This window comes from Protomyctophum bolini (assembly GCF_963924005.1).
Source record: "Protomyctophum bolini genome assembly, chromosome: 6".
NCBI lineage: Eukaryota > Metazoa > Chordata > Actinopteri > Myctophiformes > Myctophidae > Protomyctophum > Protomyctophum bolini.
The window spans coordinates 14561488-14588142 of record NC_137867.1 but is presented as its reverse complement, the minus strand read 5'-3'; the positions used below and the strand labels follow the sequence as shown (position 1 = coordinate 14588142).

Sequence of the window (26655 nt, the reverse complement as noted above, 5' to 3'; positions counted from 1 at the left end):
TAGATTACAGATTAGTAATAATCATGTCAATTTGTATGTTGTTTATGGGTATGTGTTACCGATATATATTATACTACTTCAAGAGCAGGCCTCGAAAAACACTAGTTTGCCTGAAGGACACTTTGCATTACTTATACCTGGGACGTATCCTCAGTGATGTATGCATTACTTACACCTGGGACGTAACCTCAGTGATGTATCCCAATTTAAGGTCACCAGGGTTTTGGGTCTCGCAACATCATACCCCTCACTCAGGTGACCCAGCCACCCGACCCACATACCACGATCAGTCCCATTAGGGAAAGACAGGGTCACACAGTCCGCCGCTCCCGAACTACTCTGTCGGGACCGGGAGGTCTGCTGCGTGGAAGGACTAGGCTCCGTGGGTTGACTCTTGTCCGGGCCCACCAGGTCCACTCCTGCCCTCACCAGGTGCAGCGCAGGACCTGTGCGTTGCACCAGAGTCCCAGCACCAGACACTTCATTCAGGAGTGGCGGATTATTGAGCCGCAATGGTTCTGCAGGCTCCACCGTGGTGCTGCAACCCATACTGCTCCCGGGTAGGGTACAAATCATTACCTACATTCTATAACTGTCAAAAAAAAGTTTCATATACTGTATAATATAATACTAGACATTCTTTATTTTGTTTGACCTGAACATTAATCTTATTTCTTCCCACTACCAAGTACCAACGTCTGTGGTTTTAAACAAGCAGACTGATAGGATAAGAAGAAAGAGTTGAGCCAGTGTTGCTGGGGGACAAGCACAAATTCCAGATAACATTAAATATTCTAGGACTACTGTAGGAGGTATGTACGGTATTAAATACTTCTCACGTAGTCCAGTTGGTATATTTTTCCCTGTGAGATATCATATCCTCTTGAATGCATTGCAGACTGTTCCTCCATTTCTGTATCAGTGCATGGGTGACATGGTCATTGTCCATGGGTGCAGATTGTTTTCAGATCAAGTATCTCAGGACGTGTGTACCAGTGGCGCGACTAATCAGTGCAGCTGCAGTTCCTCTGACTACCTCATGTTAAAATAATTCTTGGTAACACTTCCTATGAAGCCCATAACTACAATGCATTAACCGGCTTATAAAACTATAAATGGCTATATGGCTCATACATATGCTTCATAAGAATAATCATAGCAGAGTATAAAGCATATAAACTACTTATAAAGGTCATGTATGCATTGTAATCTGATTATAACTGTATAATTACATCTTAAGTACCCATAATGAAATCATAACACATAAAGTATTACTTTAGAAGTATCATAAATAATACTTCATAAATACTGGACATTTTAATTTGGTCAGATCATAGTTTATTATATTTCTCAAAGAAGTAGTATATTATAATATTTTATAATCACTGTTATAATACATTATGGTGTGGTATAAATCACTAAGTGATAATGTAGTGTTTTAAATAAATACAACTTTTCTGCCTACGCCTCCTGGAATGTCATGTATTGTAAAGCACCAAATGAACATTTATAGTGACTTATAATCACACTATAATGCATTGTAACAGTGATAAAGAATTTAAATTATGAGGATTCATAATAAAATGCTGTTATGTGTTTTGAGGTATTATGGTGCTTATAACTAATCATACAGTGTTCAAAATCAGAATCCGATTTATTTTTATAGGCCGATTGTAACGCATCATATAGACACGGGCTTGATAGGAAGTATTACCGAATTAGTCTTCAATCATGGCTCACTGGCTGGTGCTCTCCTCTTCCGTTGGGCTGCCAGACCCACCGTTAGGCTTGGGGGACTGCAGATGGACCTCTGGCTGGCTGGTGTTGCCCTCTTCCGTTGGGCTGCCAGACCCACCGTTAGGCTTGGGGGACTGCAGTTGGACCTCTGGCTGGCTGGTGCTCTCCTCTTCCGTTGGGCTGCCAGACCCACCATTAGGCTTGGGGGACTGCAGTTGGACCTCTGGCTGGCTGGGGCCGCCCTCTTCCGTTGGGCTGCTAGACCCACCTTTTGGGGACTGTAAGTGGGTTGGCAGTAGGACCTCGACAGAGAAGCTGACCCTCTTGGACTGGAAGATGCTGTAAGTGTTGTCGAATCGCAGCACATCTGGAAGGCCACCGAGAAACATGTCACACATCAACCAGTTTTTCAGTTCTAATCACAAAAATGGTTTAACCCATTCTGGACGGGAACCCCTTTTGGTGTTTTAACTAAGCATTATGCTATACTTTAGCAATTGAAAAATAGCAGATCTACAAGCTCATAGCGCTTGTAGGTCTGCTACTTTGGAAAAATCTAAAAAATTCGGCACAAATCTTTGAATATATATTTTTTCAGAGCGAATGTTTTTGTCAAATCTGATCTGAGAAACAAATCTGATCTCTAGTACCGACGGTCCACACTGTCGATTAGCAAGTGATCAGATTGGATATTGAAGTATTCACACAACGTTGACCTATCTGCATTGCTTGCTGTGTTAACGACGTAATGTCCGTATGACTCGCCAAAAAATTACATATCTACAAGCTCACAAAATGGCGCATTGCAATGCGCTGCGAGCCAGTCCTACACACAATAAAATGTAATCTAATTTCAAACCACCTATGAATGTGGTTCAAATCTGATTCACCATAATGTGTTCTCATCTGTTTTTCTCTTCCGACTTGATTAAAATTTGATTCCAATCCAGACTGGCCAAAAACATGTTTTGGGCTGCCAGTCTGAACATACAGCTTGAGTTTATGTTAGCATATGTAGAACGTTCATATTTTTTCCGGTAAGGAATTGTAATTCAGCTCACAGATTCCAGGTTGTTCACATGTGAGTGAGCCGTCCTCGGGCACCAGCTGGGAGTTGTAGCGCTGGCTGCACACCACTTGCTGCATTTGACCCTTCTTCTTCCATTCACCCTTCTTGGACTTCAGAAACACCCCGAAGCCAATGTCTGCACCCTCGCTAACAAACTGCCACCTGAGAATGGTCACATTGGAAGAAGATATTGCTTGAAACATCTACCGGTACTTATAGTCTACAATGCAGTAGTGGGAGCTTGAGTTATTAAAAAGTAAAATCAGGAAATAAGGATGTGTGTGCACACAAAGCCAATTAACAGTAGTTAAGACACAATGGTAGCTCAAACAAACAGGAGGCCAAAATAAATAGACAGGATCTGATATAACCATTGTTCTGTTTGACCTAGGCTTGAGCACTTACATAAACCCTGGCTTAGATATTACAGAAAAAGGTAGAGCGTGCACCAACATATTGTTAGATTCAGAATAATTTGCCTGTGCCTGTGCCATGCCGAAGGCGGGCCGATACTATGTTTCTGCCCGTCCGTCCGTGTGTACAGTCACACATGTCACCTCTGTGGCTTGCAGGCATTTCAAAAGTTAGCATTCAACCCAATTACATAATACTATGTTAACCTGAGAACGCAGCCGGGGAACAGGATCTCATATTCCATCTGCTTGGAGGAACCTCGACCGACTGTGAGACACTGGTCATAGTTCACCTTCACATGGTCCCGGACATAGTAGGAGGGAGGCACAGGACCTACATATTGGATCTGGAACACGCACGCACACAGTCGCACACATCACATCACATAAAGACACATGAGGTTAGAATATTGGTGTTAATTTAAACAAAACAGTTGATGTTGAAATGTAGCCAGGAGATGTAAGCGTTTGAGGGAGATGAGGGTTAAATAGAAGACATAACTTACTGTGACAGCCAGGAATAGCATGAATTATCTTCAGTAAAAGAGAGATTCAGATCTCAAAGTAGCATTATATTTTCAAAGTCTCTTTTCTGTCATACAAATTAAAATCTTCCTAGACATACAAAAAGGAGCCCATACAGCTACTGTAAAGGAGCACTTGTCTATTTATTCAAGTACAACCAAACCAAAGACATGGCGTGAAATTGTGTACAGTACTGGAACCGGGCAATAGAGGGCAGTGTGAAATCAGACCAGGGGAAATAAAGAGTTTCCCTTCACCACACCAGGCTACAGTATGGTTGAGATCAACCCCTTATATCATAGTGAACACAATAACAACAGTCATGCACACACCACTGTGCTATCTTGTCAATTACACACTGCATGCTTACTTAAAGGGAATATTCTTGTAGGAGCCTAGCTTCTGCAAAAACAAAATATGAAATTAGTTTGAAAAACTCTTCTTCATGTTCCATGAATTGTGATGTTGCTATTTGATCATACAATATTTAGATGATTAATTTAAACATGACTATAAATATTTTGATATTTTTTTCAATAACCGTTATATTAATGGTGTACTACCTTCATCTATCAGAAAATACACTGTGGCAGGAGGTAGAAAAACCCAGTATAAACGTCCTCCAATAAAGAAGACACACTGTATTGGGGCACTTTCCTCAGGGCATTATGCATTATCATAGCCAACAAATAGGACAGGAGGTTAGAGTCTAACCGTTAGACACTTTTTGAACATACTAAGAACAGACATGACTAAAAACTCAGTAGAACAGGTCACCCAAAAGCATAGTCCTTTCTTTTGAACAGACACAGTTATCAGCTTCATCCACCTATCAGGCTTTTACCACGGTCTAACTGCACATTGATAAGAACAACCAGAACGGCTGTTTTAAAGGCCTGATATCACACAAGTTAATTTAAAAAAACGAGTAAACTCCATACAGTTAATGCCAACATTCAAACAGCTACTGTAACACTCTCTAATAACTACAACAAAAAAAGGTTGTGTAAAAATAGGGGTCGAGGTTGAGCCTCTGTCCATTGAATCTAGCAGGTTCATTCCAATGTTCTGATATTCTTTCCTCTTCCTCATCTGTCTGGGGCCCCATAACGTATCTATAGAAACAATGATAAATCCGGGTTCAGTTCGCATATCTAGAAAAAGTATCTAATGCATACGCAAGCTAAAAGTTCAGTCATCCTAACTGCTTCTACACCAACTACATGCTGTGAGGCAGGATTGCAAGGGGAAGAAAGCAAAAGCTGTCATTTAAGCAGTAACTCGAAAACCGTACGGCACGCCAACTTAAAATTCGACACACCCCTGCAGGTAGTGCAGTGCCCGGTGTTGAGTCGGTCGCCGGTTGGACCCAGAAGTGCCACAAAAGGCCTCTGCCCGGGCTCTGAACAGAGCCCTTGCCTGGACTCCAAAAATGGAGCTGGCCTGTTCTGACATCACAACGCTCCATATTTGGGCATGCCTGACACAGAACTCCATATATAGGAATAAAGGACACAGAGACATACAGAAATGTCCATATATGGGCATAACATGGGTGGAACGGGTATTCTGACATGGGTACAACGGGAATTGCATAGCGGGGCATGGATCTCCAACTTCCATCGTTACCGACTCGGTTCTCTACAGCCGAGCACCGGGCTAGTGTTTTTAATAGTGCATTCTGTAGAGGTTTCTCAGCTTCTCCCCTTTTGGTTGAAAGCCTGTAGTGGTCTTGTTAAGTAAGTAAGCCTTGCCGAGCCATGAGGCCCATAGGTCAGGAGCCTATCTCCTGTTTCTGTAGAGTGAGGCAGATTGAAGTACACCCCCTGGACATGGCGCTAGTATGTCGCAGGGACTTATCCCAATCAAACCCTTGGTGCTGAGTGGGTTGCATTTTTTAGTCTTTGGTATGACCCAGCCAGGGATCGAACCCCAACTTCCCAGTCTCAGGGTGGACACTCTAACCACAAGGCCACTGAGCTGGTTATGTGGTATTGTTGATCAGTTTTAATTACATAAGCAGATCCAGTGTTGTAGATCCAGGCTTCTCTTCTAAATAAGAGTGACCCATGTGGTGAATATCCATAACATTTTTTGTGGGTTAGACTAGAGGATCCCAGCTAGAATGTATTGATCAGCTTCTATTATCCAAGCAGTTTAATTTGCTTGCATGGTCTGGTTGTGAAGCACCTTTGTTGCTTTTTGGGTCATTGGGGTGCAACAGTTAATTGAACTAATCGATTTAATTGATTATGAAACAAATACATTTGATACAAAAAAGGTCAAATGTGTATTTATTTTAATTTGACGAAAATAGCCGATCTACAAGCTTACGACCTGAAAATTATTTTATTTGTTTGAATTAAATTAATTAACAGACATGCTTCTCAATTATTCAATCAATCAAAATAGTAATCAATAGTTAGGGATGTGCCGATGAGACATTTTGGCCGATATCGATATCCGATATAATAAATTGCTGTTATGGCCGATAACAGATATTACCTATGTCGATATGATTTCATTCTGAAAAATACATAACAGGGTGTCTGCACTGCAGGCTTAGGCAAGTCAGATTTAACTTAAATACCTTTATATTTAATATTGTGAGCTTGTAGATCTGTTCAAGCTGTTACTTTAAACAAAAAGACAGACCGATTAATCGGACCGCTTAATTAATCGGTCTGATTGATTAATCAAACCGATGCAGATTAATCTAAAAACAGATCGGCCGATACCGATGTGTTTGCCAATTAATCTCCCATCAATAAATAGAATAATTGCTAAGAAAATAATCGATAGTTGTTGCAGTCAAATAGAACAGCAACGTTCCAAAATACTGCAGAGACATTTTGAGGTGTTGTTGCTTTTGAAAACTCTATTCCAAAAGCACATTGAAAACTCTAGTCCAAAAGCACATTGAAAACTCTAGTCCAAAAGCACATTGAAAACTCTAGTCCAAAAGCACATTGAAAACTCTAGTCCAAAAGCACATTGAAAACTCTAGTCCAAAAGCACATTGAAAACTCTAGTCCAAAAGCACATTGAAAACTCTAGTCCAAAAGCACATTGAAAACTCTAGTCCAAAAGCACATTGAAAACTCTAGTCCAAAAGCACATTGAAAACTCTAGTCCAAAAGCACATTGAAAACTCTAGTCCGACTCCAAGCACATTGAGCCACCAGGACTCTCAGAAAAGCTTTGCAACTACAGGAGCAGATTGTAGAATCTCCTACGTTAACTACAAACAAAAACATCAATGTCAAGGCAAGATTTGCAACAGCACCATGTAATCTGTGCGTGCAGACTACACTACCGGAGACAGCAACTTGCACATATTTTCAGCAATAGGTTTCAAGTCTATTTTGCAGGTTTACTGTAACAGCACTAGAGAACTGCAGCCTAGATTTTTGCAGAGGGTCTGCTTCATCCTGACGGGGATTGGACTCACCCTGGACTTACAACGAGGGTCTCCATCCGGATCAGTCATTTTACCTCCATAGACCACAGGTAGCTGCTCTGGGTCGACGTATTTCAATAATACCTCCTGCCAGTTTTCTGCAGAGGACAAAGACATCAGAAATTAAAAATACAACACTGACTGTAGAGCTCAAGACCCCGATGTTAGATAGAAGAGTGTGGAGGGCAGTGATCCAGGACTTCAGAGTTGGTGTTGGCTAGAGAGCACCCATCTTTTTATGGGTCACGAGTAAATAACCCCCTTTTTGTGTTTTCCATTAAAAAATATATATATATATATATATATAAAGAACCACTGGGATAGACCACGCTCTGGCATTGCTTGATCCAACTCAGGGGTTTTTCAACTCGAGACCCAAAAGAGACATTTGGTGTCTGTCTTCCAGGGACCCAAACTTACAAAAATACATTAATTAATAGGCCATATTGTGAGGTCCCTTTTCGTTCAGTTCCGTTCCCGCGTCATGGGCAGTTTGGGCACTACAAATTCAATGGATTTTTTCATAGATAATACCCTTCTGGACTTTGGGTTAAAAGTTCTACTCATAATATCCTGCAGTATTTTGTCACAAGCCAGAAATGCATACAGTAACCAAAAAACTGAAATCTTGTGCTGCTGTTTTTGCTTGTAAAATGTGTTATATTGATTTTGGCAACACAAAATCTTTCTCAAATGTCATAAATACATATACCTAACATCTGAAACAAGTACTGGTGCCTTAGTTTACTCATACGTTAATCTAGATCAGGGGTTTTCAACTGATTGTGAACCAGGGACCACCACCCTGACTAAGAATCAAGCTAGGGACCACTGTTGTGTTGGGAGGGTATATGGGCTAAGCTTAGCGCTTTCATAACACTTGCTAATGCTATGCAATATATACTGTACATACCATTGTTTCTTAACAGATGGTCCATGGACTATAGTGGTCCGTGGCATAATAGGCCTGCAGGTGGTCCATGGGAAAATGTTTTAAAATATAAATAAAATGTCTTTGTTAGATGTATTAAATATGTTTAAATAATACAGTATTTCTTTTGAGAACCGCTGATCTATTCCTATCCCACGGTTACACTTCTCTTACTTTATCCATCCTCCCATTAAACTCAGGTTAACTGATACAGTACTGATAGAGCAGACGAATGGGCACATTTCCTAATAATGATGACTCAATCAGGTCAGCTGGTAGACTGCACCCTTCTTGAGAACTCCCTTTTCTGTGGAATTTCGTCAGACTTCCCAGTAACTGATTTAGTAAGATAGACTTGTAGATAAAAAAGAAAAGAAGAAAGGAAAGGAAAATAAAATAAAATAAAATAAAATAAAATAAAATAAAATAAAATAAAATAAAATAAAATAAAATAAAATAAAATAAAATAAAATAAAATAAAATAAAATAAAATAAAATAAAATAAAATAAAATAAAATAAAATAAAATAAAATCTAAATTCTTGATTAGATTTTGAAGGAAATGATATATAGTGGAAATATCCTAATACTTACAACCCATAAAACGGGTCTGTGACTTAGGGCCGATTCATACTCCTATTTTAGAGCCGAATAAAAGTCGGTTGGGCTCTGTAGAGCCTACAATGTGACGTCATTTGTGGTTGGGGGGGGGGGGGGGGGGGGTACCGTCCTAAAGTCAACTCTTCGGTGCTACTGAAAATTTCTGATGAGCCGAAATCATTTCGGCACTACAGCGCCGAAACAGCAGTAAAATAGGAGTATGAATTAAGCAATATTACACGAGAGGGTGTGGGTTAACGTGATTATTGCCACGACAGTGATGCGGTCAGGAACGAGACGGAGTCGAGTTCCGCAAGCATCACTGAAGTGGCAATAATCACGTTAACCCACACCCTCGAGTGTAATATTGCAATTCTACCACAGTCCCCTTAAAACTATTAAAATCGCTGAAAAAATATATTTTTTTAATGACAGATGTAGTCACTACGACCACAACCTTCCCAAGAAACTAGCTAGCCTAGCCACCGAGTTCGCTAGCGCTCTGGGAGAACAGAGCAGCTGAATTCTTTGTTTTGATTAGGTGGTGAACAGTGCTGGTTTAACCCACGGCTAGAAGGCTGTTTCAACCAATCAGATTGCTTCCTCGAAACGACCTGTGGTAGAATCGGCCTTAACCCTATGTTTGTGAATCACTGCTCTAAAATTCACGTTAGTTTTTGGGGATAGGGTTTCACATCCCACGAAATTTGAACAAAATGGACACCACATGGTCAATTAAACAACTTGGCAATTAAACAATGTGACATCGTCTTAAGTTGTCTTACCCCCCAGCACTTGGATCTTTGATCGCGTGACCTCGCTCAGGAAGTGCTTCACAAGGTTGTAGGCCACAGGGAAGATTTTAGGGGCTGTAGAGATACAAAGAGTAATTTTAGCCGGTCAACTGAAAAGATTAGCCATCCAATATTATATAACGTTCTAGGTGAAGTGGCACTTCGCTATGGTGACACTTGATTATAATGACTTTAACCCCTCATGTGGTCCTAAGGCAGGAACCTGCTTGTTGTTCCTGAGTTGAACACAACAGTGCCTTTGCTTGTCAGAGCTCCTATACTGGAACAACCTGCTCGAGGAGCTAAGTCTTCATAAATCAATGTCTTTCAAATGCACATCAAAAGACATTTCCATAACATTTATTGTATTGTATGATTCCCTTAATGGTTATATTGTTGTTACTACTAGCTAGGGACAGGGAAGAGACTAATGCACCTTTAATGACAAATAGTCTTTTCAACCCCTCTGGATAGTTGTCTTCAAACATCTGAACGATCTGAAGATGCAAAACAACAACACACATTGAGTCACTGCTCATTTACAGAATGCCTTATTTCTGTATTTGTGTTATTTGTGTTATTGTGAGTAGGATATGTTTGTAATATACTGTACGTTTGTGTACGTATACCTCTCCATATGTCTCAATAGCAGGCTTCCATAAGTGCTTCAGAGCCAGACCCTCAACATCATAGATCATGGTTATGGACTCCACATGCTTCCCCAGCTAGAAGACAACAGACATACATCAAAAGTGAAGCTATTATTATGTTGCCTTCACTGGGAAAACAATTTTATCCCCACTAGTGATGGGGTTCTAATTAGGATGGTGGTGTTGCTCAGTCAGGCTGTTCACCCACCACTTTAGCCCCAAACAACAGATCTTGAAAGCTAATACTGGCTGTGGCTGAATTGTCATTGAATTTGCAGTGCACTTTCATGATCCCTAGATAAGAGAGGATGCCTCCTACTGATGTTGGTGACCCAATGGCCTTAGCTACACCATTAGGCCAAACTTTCCACTTGCACACAAAATCTAATGGGCAGATTGCCATAACACTTGCTTGATTGCCTGCTCTGAAATGATTAGATATCCGAACAGTGCTAACAAACAAAAGAGCATAGTTTTAACAATATGTAAACAATGCATATTAACCTTGAACAACTCATTTTTATGCATTTTACATACCGGTATATGTAAGGCATGTAAGGCAATTGATGTAAAAGCAGAGAGGACACAAACACAGTATCCCATACTCATTCTAGAAAAAGGTGCCCTCTGTCCTTTGTTCCGTTCCTACATGAAAACACCCCCATACACCCCCACATTTTGTTGGGCATGTTTGCGACCATGCCCAACATCTTACCCTCATCTTACCCTCTGGCACTGCAGTTCACATTCCTTCTGCAGCATCTCACAGTCTTTGATCTTGGACTTAACAAAGTCCTGCTTGGAGGCGGACAGGAACAGGCCTTTGGGATCCACTGGTCCGATGACATCATACCAGATAGGACTGCCCTCAAGGTCATAGCCACACATCCCTCCAGACAGATACTTCTCTATTACCTGAATGAAAAACAACCACCGCTTATTCAGATACGCTGAGATTATTTGTTAATGACAGTTGTTTTGACACGGTTACTTTCGTGGGTCAGTTTTGTTAAAAAATGCTGATATTCAATGACACATTTTATATAGCACTTACTTCAGGAGGTCGCCATTCAGTGGCTATTGCGTCTACTTTCATTCGATTCCTGAACTCCAAATGCTGGAATGAAATAGAAATGTGACAGGCGTTAACCAGTTTACCCCTAGATGACCGTATTCCCATGGGTTACACCAAATATCTTTGCTGAAATATTTTTCAAATGTTCCCCCAATAGGGATGCTAGGGTTCAAGTGGTTAATGGCTTTGGTTTAACAAATCAAGTAACATTTATTTTCTTCATAGCTGACCTTTCTAAACATGATATAAATTTTTTGATTAATTGATTAATTATTTGATTAATAAATTAAGATGAATTTGTATTATTGCTCTTGTGCTATTGGATTGCTATTGGAGACACTGGGGGGACACTGGGCAGGTACTGGGGAGGCACTGGGAAGACACTGAGCTCATAGCGCGCCACCGAGTGGCGTGCTACGAGCTTGTAGGTCTGACATAGAAACATAGCTTTTTCAGAAAACTGTCAGGACGTAGAAGCCATTCTTAGAATCTGATCTCATTAAAGCAGTGTGGACTGAGTTAAGTGGCTCAGGAGCTTTTAGACACTCGACTAAGACCTGCCCCCTCAGCAAGAAACGGATTGTCTGCTGCAAGAGTGGACAGTCTGCACGCACACACTGTACTCACACTGTACCCTCACATTCACTAAAGGTCAGTCAGGATGGATTAATGTATTAATTAGAGCTTGTGACTAAATAAATACATTGGAACACAGGTTTTCCACCCGACAGCAATGATATTATCTCCATCAGGCAAATCTATCTATCTAAATCCACACACACACACACACACACACACACACACACACACACACACACACACACACACACACACACACACACACACACACACACACAAAATCTTGCAAACATAAGACACTGATTTGCATCACATTTCTTGTTGTGAAATGTTTTTACTGTTATTCTGTCGTAAACTAAATGAGTTGCAATTGTCTTTGGTTAGCTTCAATTGGATAAGATGGTGTTGATGGCAAAGCGACTTAGCAGGGTAACTGGGGTAAAATATTGCGCTCGCGCACACGCACACACACACACACACACACACACACACACACACACACACAACTCTAGAAATGGCCTCTCAAATTTAATAGAAGATCTGCAGGATTACCTTTCGCAGCATAGCCTCAGACTTCTGGACATTGAAGTTTCGGGCTGTAAAAAGACAAGGGAGAAAGAAGAGTGAGTGGTTAAGTGTCTTGCTCAGGAAGTACACTTTGATATCGTCTACTGACTGACTACTGGGCAGGCCGGGGTGAGAACACGTGGCCTTTCTGATTACTAGACGAGTAGACGGACAAATAAGTGTCCATTTGAATACATTTAATTTGAACCTATAAGTGAATCCAATTCATCAAGGCCTTGTCAACAGCCCTGTCTCAAAGCTCTGAATTTGAACTCTTTGCAGGTGATTACAGTATAAGAACAGTAGTATAGTTTCACATTTTTATTACATTTGTACATTTAGTTAGACTTTTAATTACTTTTTAAAGCAGTTTTGCAAGTTTAGGCAGCTGTGCACTGAGCCACTAGCACTGTGTCAGGGAGAGAAGGATGAGGCTGGCTGTGCACTGCCACTGTGTCAGGCACTCGTTACTGGTGGCAAGAAACTTGACAATGTGGGAACCAGTCCAAGAGAAAGAGACACACCACCTTGTAGACACACAACACACTCCTACGTGACACTGACTCAATTGATTCCTCCCCACACACATTTCTGTGTTGTCCCACTTGCCAGTGAGGAGTCAAGCTTGCAATGCATCATGGGAATTGTGAGAGTACAGTATGTGCTGCATGCAGGGCACAGTACACTATCAGAATCAAATTCTTGTGCCCAGCCAGGGACGCTTGATTATGGATCATGCCACAAAAGAACAAGGAGGCACGGCATTTGCCCACGCGGCCGTCTTGAGTGACAGGCTGTCAGCCAGGCAGGCACCGCTGTTAAGAACACAAGCGCGATGCGTTTTTAACAGAATATAGTTGTTACTTGGTATTTTAACGCCAGTCCCTACACAGTCCCTACACACAGGCCCTACACACAGGCCCAACACACAAGGCCCTACACACAAGGCCCTACACACAGGCCCTACACACAAGCGATCTGTTTTTTAACATAAAAGTAGAGTTGTTCAGGCATTAACACGAATGATTTCCTCGTATGAGAAGCATTGGTTGGAACTTGGAAGTGACATTACACAAGCTTCTGTTTTTAACGTGCATTAATAGTTTTAATAGTTCGTATTATTTTTTTCTACACACCCTCCACCAACCTAGTCCCCATATATGGGGGACAAGGGGAGAGCAACGGACTTGAACTCATGCTTCCTTCATGCCCGAGTGTCCAAGTTGCTCCTTTACACCTGACAGGGGGGAGTTTCCCTGGTTGGACGTAGCGCGTGGAAGGAACACGTTATTCCAACCAGTTCCTTTCCCCTCCATCAGGCAATAGTCAACTTTATTCTGTTAAAAACGCGTTAAAATACGAAAACAGCGGTGCCTGCCTGACAGCCTGTCACTCAAGACGGCCGTGGGCCTGCCTCTAAGCGCAAAGACCACGCCTCCTTGTTCTTTTGCCGCAGGATCCATAATGAAGCGCCAGGGACACACATTGCTGGGCAGCACCACTCAAAAAGAACAAAGCCAGTTCCGGCAGGACATAAAGTCATGTCTTGTCTCAGGTCACGCTCTAGTCATCTCATTCTCACCTAAACTTATTTAGTAAAGTTATTTAAGGCCACCCATGTCCTATTGTCTACAAATGCTGTTGCATGACAGCTAATGTAATTTATGCTAATGTATTTCTGCTACCATCCATTACCCCGTCCAAACGGTCATGAACCTTTTGTGCTTACTACCACTGGAAGTTGACTGCAAGTACAGTGCTGCTTTGTCTGCCAAACAGAGTCTGTAATTTACAGTGGCCCCGTACGCTCCTGTAGACAGTAAAGTAAACACACCTGTAAGCTGATTCAACAGCATGGATTTGGAATGCCAAGGTGTGGCAGTTAATTACCATATCTTAGCAGGGTAGGTATGTATTCATTTGATGGACCACTTTACAATAAAGAAATCCAAAACTAAAATTAGGATGGCCGCTGGCAACGATCACATGGATTTTCAGCCATATGCTTAAAGGGGAATTACACTCATTTTCAACATTTTATTGAAAATAATAAATAAAAAAGTCCCCCCCATTCTGTGTTGCCTAGAACTGGAGGTCTGGAAAAAATCATTAACATGGTACATCTTGATGACATCATCAAGATGTACATGGTGAAAACCTCCAGTTCTAGGCAACACAGAAGAAACAGCTTTAAGGTATATATGAATGACATAGTAAAATGTTGAAAATGAGTGGTATTCCCTTTAAGTACTTTAGCTTAGCACACATACAAATGCTTGAGCTCATCTGCATGAAACTGCAGTAGCAAGATACTGTAGTATCAGTGGTGGTGGTGAACAAATGTACTGAACAAGATACTGTAGTATCACTGGTGAACAAATGCTGGCGATTAAAGTTCCTTCAACAGTGAAAATTAGGAAGTCATCAACACAATTTAAAAAAGGAAGCTAATCAGACCACTATGCTATGAAACAGACCCCTTGCAACATAGACCTAAAGATCCGGCATTGACCATAGAACAGATAGATACTTTATTTGTCCTTTCGGAAATTGGTCCAAAATAAGCCTTAAAAAAAAAGGTACGGCAAAGGGATATAGTCTGGTTAATACATATTTTATTTATTGTCCAATCAAAAGTTAAAGTTTTATATTCCCATAATCATTGCTATTAGAGTGTTTGTTCAGTAACAGGGGTCTCTCCATCTCTTTAGCAAAGTTTTGCACCAAACATAGTTACTGCAGCTATACTAAACATACTACTATACACTTGAGAACACGATGTCTGACTGAGTCACTGAACATGAACTGAATGACACTTTTATTGGTGGCAATTCCCATGGAATCTCACTGACCTCTGGTACACCCTTGCACAATGTATAGTAGACTAGGATCAAGATACTTGTCATGATTGCCAGATTATGCGAGGGAAATAAGCAACGAGGTATATGAATACAAGCCCAAAAATAAGCGACTATTAGGGCCACATGAGCACTTTAAACCTATATACATCGCCATTTGAAAATAGCTGATCTACAAGCCAAGCCAATATGACACGTTATAAGCTTGTAGATTTCAAACAGATCTTTAAAAAAACATTTTACAACAAAAAACTATTTTCAAATTGTTGTCCGTGGACAAATACATTGGATTTGGGGTTCCTTGACATTAAAAGGTTTGTTTAAAGTAACAACCTTAGGAAACAAGCAACTACAGTACAATTTACAAACAAGCCCAAAAACAAACGTTGCTTAACAGACATGGCAACACTGGTCATGATGACCCATCACAATTTACACACTCATGAGAATACTATTATGGATCAAATGGTTGCCATAAATCTCGTCTTTTATCTCTCAAAGTGAAATTCTCCACAGTAAAAAAAGATATATCTTTAAGCATACTGTATGTCCGGGTCATCTGAAAGTTGGATGCAGTAATCAGTAATGACTCAGAAAGGAAGGGAAGCCTCAGATCAGCCAACGCAGGGAAGCTGGAAGTACCTTCACTAACAACGCCGGGACAACGCTACACACGTCCCAAACTCTTCTCCCTTCTGGCTCCAAAACTATGGAATGCACTTCCCATCACAATCAGAACTGCAGCCTCACTCCCAATCTTCCGCCGTAGTCTGAAAACCCACCTTTTCAGACTCCATCATGGCCCGTAGCACTTGCCCTAGCCCCTTAGATAGCACTTTATGTAGACTTAAATAGCATTTTAAACAGACTTATAGCACGTTACGTAGATAGCACTAGAATTGCATTTTATGTAGTCATACAGTAGCACTTTATAGTACATGTATAGTATACTATAGTATAGTATGTATAGTTTATATATACAGTTTCATGATATAGATACTCCACTGTTATGTTCTTAGCTTACGCATGTTTCATGATAACTACTTTTTATATATGTGATGTATGCTATGCTTTTTTGTTATTGCTTATTGTAAATCGCTCTGGATTAAGAGCGTCTGCTAAATGCCTAAATTGTGACCTCTAGAACACAGTTTCCCAAACAGTGGGTTGGGTATGCCCTTTCTTTCGTTTCCTATACATAAAAAAAAAAAGAGTTCCTTTTGTACCCTCTCAGAGTTACAGACCCTTGTGTGTCCATTTGGACCTCTGATGGTTGGATGTTGAGAAACAGTGCTGAACATTACACCATCCATACTTTCTGTCAGAAGGATAGTGTCCCTTCCCTATACTGTACCAGAGAGGCATATGGGCCGTCCATCAACTGCCTGAAATTCAAACTGAATGCAATTCCAGGGCAGAGAACACGTCTGGTACATTTTGGATAGTTGGGTAAAGTGGTCATTACAAATATTAAAATGTACAATTACAATATAATATAGCCTACAGCATAGGTTTTCTTCAACAGGGTGTTCAGGGTAGGCTTGGGCGATATTGATTTTTTGATATCGGTATTGATACCGTGAATAATATCGCGATTATCGGTATTATCGATTATCAGCCTTTTTAATTTGTCTGGAACCCGAAATGCTGCAAAACATCAGTATGTTTTTTTATGAACCAAATTGCTAGGACTTGTTACTCTCACCGGCGCCATGTTTTGTTTGCTTTCCTGGGCGGAGGCGGTTCCGACAATGCTGCTGTCGCCTCGTCACCGTAATTCAGCGTCGGTGCCAGTCAATGCATGGACACCAAGTTTTTAAGCAAATTATAGTTGTTTAAAATGAATTACTTGTAAATTCATCACACAGACACACACATACAGTAATGTAGATGTTTATTTAAAAGAAAATTCATATTTACATGACGGTAAAATTACGATATTGGGTATTATCGGTATTAAATTATGATATTACGGTATTATCGGTATTCAATATTATTTATATACTCCACGATATTACTGATATTGATTTCAAATATCACGATAAACGGTAATATTGATATATTGCCCAAGCCTAGTTCAGGGCCCTTATAAGGGGTCTGCATATAGTTACTACAAGATTGTTGATTGTTGTCAATATTGTTGTTTCTGATTCGTTTTCTTCCCCAACTGAAAATACATTTTAACATGACTCCAACATATTATTAGCAAAGATAGTGTATAAATAATAAATAACAAAACATTTAATTATATGATGATATGATGATAGTCCTGCCATATGAATCTGTGAAGTCATCAAACCATCACCATCAGTTAAAAGAAAAACCTGCAGAATTCTTCCAAGGTAGTATCGCATCTCTCAACAGTCAATGGACATTGTTGAGACAGTCCGCTAAATATGGTGAGATAGTTTTGACAGCCGTTTCAGCAGGTGCAGTTTAACCTTTTTTTGTTTTGTTTGTACTCCCAGGAGCCAGGAGGTGCAATCCTTCCGCAAATGGGAGAGGGATTTTAACAATGAATATATTGAGGGTGACTCGCAAGAGACCACTGACTCGGTTAAAAAGGTTTACACCTGTAACAGACTAAGAGAAACACAATACAAAGTTCTTCACAGACTACACATTACACCTGTGTTCTTCTGTTGTAAATATCAAACAGATCTTGGCACTTACTATGACTACCTTTGGGAATGCAAGTGGAAATCAGAGATATTGGGGTCAGGTGGCACGTTAGCCCTTCCTATGCCCAGCTTTGAGTGGTTGTGTAAACACAAACATTGAAGAGAAAAGAGAGGACGCAAATTGTGATTGGACAGAATGAGATGATGTATGATGATTTTTTTTAAATCACACGGGTGAAATTAAAGAAGGATATGGGAGCTTTCTTACTGTGACTCCCTTCAAAAGAGATTAATTTGACTAATTTAAATTACTCGATGAACTTCTATCAGCTCGGAAATGCATTTTGATAAATTGGATTAGGGATAAGCCTCCTGCCGTACAACTCTGGTATAGAGATCTTTGGTGTGCTCCCCCACGAGAGATTATGTGCAGTGTATAGTGGCAACGAAGCTTCCTTTTTGAAGGTCTGGGCCCCACTGCGAGATTATTTTCCCACCAAAATGTCTCGGATCCTTAATCTAAAGCCTCAATTCCCTATGCCCTATGGCCTATGCGCTTGAACCCTCCCTGAGGATAGACCTTGGGGGAGAAAAAAAATAAAAATAACAACTGGGAAATGTGAATAATACTCATGTGGTTGTGCTTGGGGATCAGGTTGTTTGAACTAGAATGGTGGCATATATGCCTTATGTCAGGGGTTTTCAACAGGTGGTCCGTGGACCACTGGTGGTCCGTGAAGGTATTGCATGTGGTCCCTGACCATGCATTTAGTAATGTAGCAAAGTGAAGATTTTGTATTTTGTACAGTGCACTAAACCTTTTGTGCACTGTTCCGTGGAAGTGCGTCAATGTTCTCAAGAAGGGTAAGTGTACCAGCTTGCCTGATTGAGTCATCATTATTAGGAAATGTGCCCATAGAATCATGTCATGTGATATATCCCATTGCAACACAACGGCGGTCCCCAGGTTGATTCTTAGTCAAGGTGGTGGTCCCTGGTTCACAATCGGTTGAAAACCCCTGCCTTATGTGACTGGATATTGTGCTGTTGTTTCTCTTTTCTTATTGAACTATGGATGATGGTGATGAACAGTTTGGTTATGTCAGGTTTGTAAAAGTATGTCTGAAAAACGCTGAAGACCTCTGATTTATATGATGCCATATTGTTTCTTATCTCACTTTCTTGTCTGCCATTGGAACAGATCAATGCCTTCATTTCCCAGAGATGCAAATCTCTGTTCTCTCCGTTTCACCGAACCGTTTACAACAGGTTCACTGAAACATGAAATCATCTACAGGGTCACTTGTTCACAGTGAGAGGAAAATAATCTGAATCCCTCTGCACCCAAAATACCCCAACAAGCCCCTCTTTGTCTGGGCTTGGACTGTCTATAAAAGGGGTTTATGCTCTGTGATTATTCAAGAGGATCTAATTGACAGAATGATACACCAACTCAAAAACACATTGTGCTATCCCTACTGTAACCAATTACATATAGTAGGCCTCCTAGCCCATGCATAATTGGAGTACTCTGATCCCTACTGAAAATTATTGCTGAGCCATTTGCACGCTGTGCTCTAAGAACGTTGTTGGCCCTTATTTACGGCTGTTCTTCTGAGAATGCTCTCCACTGGCTAGATTCAGTCAGATGGTTGCTTTTAATGGCTTTGAGATGTTTGAGATTACAGTGCCTCTTTCGTCCGTTACACTCTAGGATCTGTCCAACCTGGGCTTGACGCTGATCAAAAGGCAAGCACTATTAGCTGGGCTTATAGCAGCGTAAAAGTGATTGCTACGCCTATGTGAGTGTGTGGGCTTAGGCTAACGCACTTATACTGTGTACTTGGGACTATCCTGGGTAGATAGGGCAGCCTGGGTAGATAGGGCAGCCTGGGTACATAGGGCAAAGGAGTCAACAATCAAAATGGTAAATACTTGTGCGAGTAACAGCCCGACCTGCTCTCGACCTCAAAGGCCTTTTGGAATGCAGGTTCGGGTGGTGGCAGGGATGGTGGAGGGTGGCCATTTCTTGTGATTTGGTTTGTTCTTTCTTCGTTAGGGTTACCTTTATTTTGACCTATGGTTGTGTGCCCTGTCTTTACTTTCTGTTTTTACATGGCTGGATGTTATGAAACGAACATCAATAAAGGGAAAATATTTGATATGCAACAAAACGCTGTTATTAAGGATTTCTGTATTGCTAAGAAATATTATAGGAATTCTAGGCAGTACTTGACAGATACAAAACTAGAGAGACCTACAGCAGACCACATAGTCTACGCTTCATCTTGGGTTCATGTAGCAAGTGGTACAGTAAGTACAGTGACTACTGGCAGATGCACCGGTCCATGACCCATCGTTGACAAACTTTAATGCCATTATCTCTAGATAAAAATCAATCACAAAGTGCTTGCCCTCTTCTACAACACAGACCCAGCCTGCTCAACAAGGCCTCCTTTATAATACCCTCCACTTTCTTCCCTCCTCACTGCAACATCACGCGTGCTGGGGAAAATCGGATTCTATAGGCTGGTCACTGCTCATAAATAAAAAAGACCATGACCAAGTCTTGATGTTTCAGTCATACATCCAGGGTCACATTTCAGCTTAAAAGAAGTTACCAATGGTTGCTCTCTTTCTTAACTTCACTACTGTGCATCAACACATGCTTCAACGACCAGCCACAGAGGATGTTTGGAAAAGCTTGTCCACTTGTGTAGCAATGGCTCCACTGCTGCAACTTCTGTATATTGCAGAGGTATGGTATGGAGACATTGACAATTTGGAAAGAACTTCCTCTGCTTGCGCCCTGACACATCAACAAACACTAATAATTAACCCACAGTGCAGCACTGAGTGCATCTCAGTCAGTACACACTGCATTAAAGATGTATCATACCGGCCTGGGCCATGGCTCAATGGTCCAGGCACCTTGGCTGGTAATCCAGTCTGGCAGTTAGACTGGTTTACTGCATGTCTCTCCCCCTCCCCTCCCCATTTCCTGTCAGCCTACTGTCTGTCCCTCCATAAAAAATAAAGGCCACAAAAAAACTAAAAAAAACTAAAGATGTACCATACCTCTTAGCCAGCGTAACAGGAAGTGATCATTCTGGGCCGGAAGTTGAGGAAGAATGTCTTCTATCCTCTCTCGAAACTTGGGGGCAGAGAAGGAGAGGAGAGAGAGAGAGAGAGAGAGAGAGAGAGAGAGAGAGAGAGAGGGTTGGCTGGGCATCTCTGATCATATTATGCATTATGACCATTGAGGATTGCAATACAATGTGCTCAAATCTAAGGGAATCTTCAGCTTTATCTGACAAACAAAACAAAACAAACGCATCATGTGAGTTTAATAGTGATCTAGTTCCTAATTTTACTGATCATGTGATATATATATATATATCACTCATTCTTGAGATGAGGGACAAAAGTGGAAAAAACATGTCCCACACATAAGAGCCTTATTTTATGTAAAAAATAAATAAATTCATAAAAATAAAAGCACTTGCAAAGTTAAGTGTAATACAGTTGTGTATTATTATGCCCTTAATTTCATTATAATTGTTTTCATATTCCATCTGAATTAGTTAAAAGCAGGCCCTGTACCCAAAAAGGCCTGTATTTAGCCTGTCCCCAGCAAGTGGCCACAATTTCAAACTGCCAAAAAAGTGTCTAATACTGTCACAATCACATAAATATACATACTAAATTAAAGTAGATTGTCAACAACATAGCAAATAATATACACAGTTAATTTTAATTCATATTTTCTATTAAATATCTCATATCAAATGTTCGTCCCACGTCTCCGTCAACTCCGTCAGGTTTTTTTAAAAGTCTTAAATTAATCAGAAAATATTGTCGACAGATTTAGCCTGAAGACTCCTTTTCCAAGTCCCATTTATATTTGTTGCAACAGTGGAGTACCTGGTCTGACAAGCATTCAATTGTTTGATATTTTAAACAAACAATGTTGATAACAATGTGGTCACAGCTTTTACATGTCAACTCCGTCAGGACATTATTATGATCTTTGTTAAGAATTCAAAAATAATGTTTATTATTTTAGTTTAGGGGTTAGGTTTAGCTAACAAAATTAAGCAAAAACAAAATGGCTACATTGTACTAAAGAGGGTTAAGATGAAAACAAATGCCATTTTGTCAACTCCGTCAGACGTCAACTCCGTCAGATTTTGTGTCTGACGGAGTTGACGTGTATCTGACGGAGTTGACAAAAGTGTTCCTAAAACAATAAAATTATTGTTTTTGAATAATGGGCAGTATTCTAATTTGGCACACAGTTAGAGCATGCCTTAAGGAACATTTTTGGCTATGGGGCCATCACAGATTTGTCTCGTGGTGACCATGGCAGCCATATTACAAAAGAGCCGCCACCTGATGTTATTTTACAATAACTCAAGTTCTACACCACCTAGGATCTTGATTCTGGTGACTAAGACCTCATTTTCAAGGATGAGGGATACAGTGGTACAATTTAGACTTTCCCTGTGACCATGGCAGCCATTTTTCAAAATGGCCGCCACCTGCTGTTATTTTACAATAACTCAAGTTCTACACCACCTAGGATCTTGATTCTGGTGACTAATCATACATTTTCAAGGATGTGGGGTACATTGGTAATATTTAGATTTGTCCTGTGACCATAGCAGCCATTTTCTTTTCAAAATGGCCGCCACCTGCTGTTATTTTACAATAACTCAAGTTTTAGACCACCTAGGATCTTGATTTTGGCGACTAATCATACATTTTAAAAGATGAGAAATACAGTGGTACTATTTAGATTTGTCCTGTGACCATGGCAGCCATTGTTTTTCAAAATGACCACCAACCTGCTGTTATTTTACCAATAACTCAAGTTTTAGACCACCAAGGATCTTGATTCTGGCGACTAATCATTACATTTTCAAGGATGATCTTTCTCCGGGAGAGGTAAGGGCTTATTTCAGGTGCAGGTTGAGTTTCTACTGACAGGACATTAAAAGGAGGTGGGCTTTCTGGCCTTTGACTTGCCCCTTTCAGGTACAGATGCAGAGTTTGACTTCACTGGCCACTGCAGGGAACTGTGGGGGAGAAACTTTGGTCTCTTGACACCCCGATTAGGTTCAGGGTTTTTTTTGGTGGAGACTTGCCTTTCATGACATCTTTGCTGCAGCAGTTGATCTCCTTATTGCCAGTGGTGGCACACTCTGGGTCTCTGGGGCATTGTATCTTGGTGGCCTCCTGCCAGTGTTTCTCCATCCTTCTCCTGAGCTCTGTGTTCTGGGGCTCTGTTATAGTCAACTTACATTGTCTTGGCTGGAGATTGCTTTCCTGCAGGGTCCAGCCCAGTCTTGTGCAGATGGCTGCTGGCCCACCTGGAGGCCCCAACCTCACTTGTTCGGTTGGTGTGATTAGGTGGGGTGGTCTTCCCCAATCAGGATGAGGGGTTTGACCCTTTCAAACGGCAGTCTGGCCAAGTGTCTGTATTTAGTTGTGAGTTTAGATACAGGATACGATTGCTCACCCAGCCCCAGGTGACATGAGGTGAAGGCTCCTTTGATTTGGTAACATTGCTTTGGTTGACATGCTGGGGACACAGAGAAAGACACTGCTGCCTTCAGTGTCTGCACATCCTGCCTGATGGTCCTGAAGCCAAATCTTCTGTCTTCAGTCTTTCGCTCACTGTTCACTGCTCACTGTTCACCTCACCGAATTTAGCCCAAGGAGTTTGACCCCTAGTTTGGCCATAGACCCCCTAGTTTGGCCATAGCCACTTGCCCAAATGTGCCGACATGTGCTGACCTCATCACATCTGTGATGATGGCTATGGCCGTTTTTAGCCAACGTAGTGTTTTTTGTGCAAAACTAATGCTTGGAATGGATCCAGAATCATGAAAAGCCCCTAGTTTGACATGCCACATGCTACTTAAAGCATAATGAAATTTAAAACATTTAGCCTTATATTGTTTGTTGATGGTACCCAACTTTCAGCAGCTGTCAAACATGCCCCTAGGGTGGTCAAATAGAAACCAATGTGGGATATGTTAGTAGACACCTTTACAAACATTGATGAAGAAAATTCTTGGTAAGAAATGTATTCACAGATTTTATATTATTCTGATAATATTCCCTGAGTAAATTGGTAAAATAATAGCAGGTCCACCATTTTTTTAAATGTCTACCATCCATGGTCACAGGATAAATCTAAATAGTACAACTGTATTCCTCACCCTTGAAAATGTATGATTAGTCACCAGAATCAAGATCCTAGGTGGTGTAGAACTTGAGTTATTGGGAAATAACAGAAAGTTGGCGGCCATTTTGAAAAATGTCTACCATGGTCACAGGACAAATCTAAATAGTACCAATGTATCCCACATCCTTGAAAATGTATGATTAGTCACCAGAATCAAGATCCTAGGTGGTGTAGAACTTGAGTTATTGGGAAATAACAGAAAGTTGGCGGCCATTTTGAAAAATGTCTACCATGTTCACAGGGCAAATCTAAATAGTACCACTGTATTCCTCATCCTTGAAAATGTGGGATTAGTCACCAGAATCAAGATCCTAGGTGGTCTAGAACCTAAATCAGTTAAACTTGTCAACTCCGTCAGATGTTCGTCAACTCCGTCAGACGTTCGTCCCGTGATGTTTTTGTTAATTTCCAAAGAAATAGAAAATTCGCTGTCAAATCTTTTGTGCTTATGTATTGAAACACCAACTGAAATGATACGTAATGATGATTTTTTTTTTTTTTTACATGGTTTTCATGTTATAATATTGAAAATAAAGGTTGAAATGACGGTTTTGAGAAATTGGATATTTCATAATAGTGTGATATTGGAACAAAATAATATTAAAAGATTTGTATTACTTAACTTGATTACTGAAAGCCATTATAAGATAACTGAGGACTTTATATTATTGTTGAAATGATAAAATTCAATTAAAAGGGATTTTAGTGTGTCTGACGGAGTTGACATGAATCAGGTATTAAGTGCATAAATGTCCCATTTTAGAAAGAAATGTTATGCGAAAAACCTGTTCCTTCTCAAGATTGGTAGTTGAGACCTGTGTCTACAAATACATCTATTTGATTTGAATGTATCTTAAAAAAAAAAAAAATCCAGTTTGAAAAAAGTTTTGTCCCTTATCTCAAGAATGGGTGATATATAATATATATATATACACACACACATCATGCCTCAGGCATGATGCCTGCACATATGATACAACACAATGGAAAACAATGATGGTACAGTATTAAGCACAGTATGACAAATAAATAGTGTTATTTCGACATTTCAGTGGTAACGGTGAGTGAAACAAAATAAAAATAAATCCAAATATAAAGAATACATTTGAAAGACAACACTCAAGAAAGCCAAGGACATCATGAAAGTCTGCGCTGCATCGATAGCGAAATTATGTTCGCAAAGATAACAACTGATCTGATAGCAAATAGCAATAATGTCAACTGCACGTTTTTAGCACCGACTCAAACATTACGAGGAAAGCATTTCCTATAGGAATGAAAGTAAATGTAGCTATTATTACCTGTTTCAACGCATCGGCCTGTTTGGCACTGAGGTCTCCAACCCTTCCACTCATCGCCTCTGTGGATAATAAGAAGTTATTAATCCCTAAGGGCTTAAGTGAGTGTATTATCTTTATCTTCTCCGCTGTACCCGCCGTGCTGTGTGGCTGTGCTGCCTGGCTCTGGCTGTCTGTATGTCTGTGTATATAAACGTGTGTGATGATGATGCTCAGGGGGCGCTGTCCATGTAAACACGCCATATGGAACGCCCACTATGCTCTCGCCCCTAAAAAGAACAGATCTACAAGGTAATAACGCGTCGCTTGGCGACGCGTTATTACCTTGTAGATCTGTTTTCTTTTAAGGGATGGCTGGCTGTATCATCCTGACGGCTGACGCACGTAGCAGTAGCAGTCTGACTCGCAGTACATCCATTCCAAAGCAGTTTCCAGCTGGTGTTACATCATCAATTCAATCGTGTTCACTAACACTAATCACTATTAAAACCGTTTGTGTTGTACAAGTAAAATGACAACACATGACCATAACTGCGTAACAATATAATACAACAGAGGATTAAGCGCTGAGTCACAAGACAAGACTCGACAGACAGGTTACCAATTTCGGTGAGACTGCGCACCTGTCGGCACGCAATGAGACAAGGGAAGTCCCAGATTGATGTGTAGTCCCCGTGTAGGCCCATATGTTCCTGCCACCAAACTGGCACTGTCGCTGACTCGATCAAAAGCGTTTTCTGGCATAATGGCATTTCATATAAATTCAATAGGTAGCCTTTTTTTTGCTGATATGATAGTATGTACTATATATGTCTGTCTGAATCTGAAAGAGAGAAAGAAGGAAGGAAGAAGAAAAGACAGATTTTCTTTCTTTCTATAATAACATATTTGTTTTCGAAAACAATATTTGTTTTCGAACACCGGGGGTTTAATTGAATTTAATTAAAACCCCGGTAGTATCTCAGATGGCAGTCTAGTTGAAAGTCTCGCGTTACCAGACTGTTGCCTTTTCCTGTCCAGCCAGGAAGCTCAGAGCCTTCGCATGTTGATGTTTACCTAGTAGCGACACGCTTTGATCTCGCCGCAAAGCTGGAACTATCCAATTGAGATAGAATGAGCACTTCCGCATTCCATTGTTACAATGGGAGTCAACGCTAGTGTCGCCACTCTCTTACTACATTACTCTGGTTTACCCCATGATGTCATAGACTGTAGCATGATGTTTA

General features: G+C 40.6%; 1 protein-coding gene across 1 annotated transcript; it reads right to left on the bottom strand.

Moving 5' to 3' along the window:
* Positions 1-620: 620 nt before the first annotated feature.
* On the bottom strand, positions 621-26507 carry sec14l8 (SEC14-like lipid binding 8). The gene is made up of 13 exons (XM_080766200.1): positions 26486-26507; positions 25433-25491; positions 20957-21032; positions 12385-12428; positions 11233-11295; positions 10905-11093; positions 10158-10253; positions 9965-10025; positions 9520-9603; positions 7196-7302; positions 3427-3566; positions 2799-2968; positions 621-2104 (listed from the first exon to the last, which is right to left on the bottom strand). Exons 2-13 carry the CDS (start codon positions 25484-25486, stop codon positions 1737-1739), a joined length of 1452 nt encoding a protein of 483 aa, XP_080622326.1. The 5' UTR covers positions 25487-25491; positions 26486-26507; the 3' UTR covers positions 621-1736.
* Between the last annotated feature and the right edge of the window lie 148 nt (positions 26508-26655).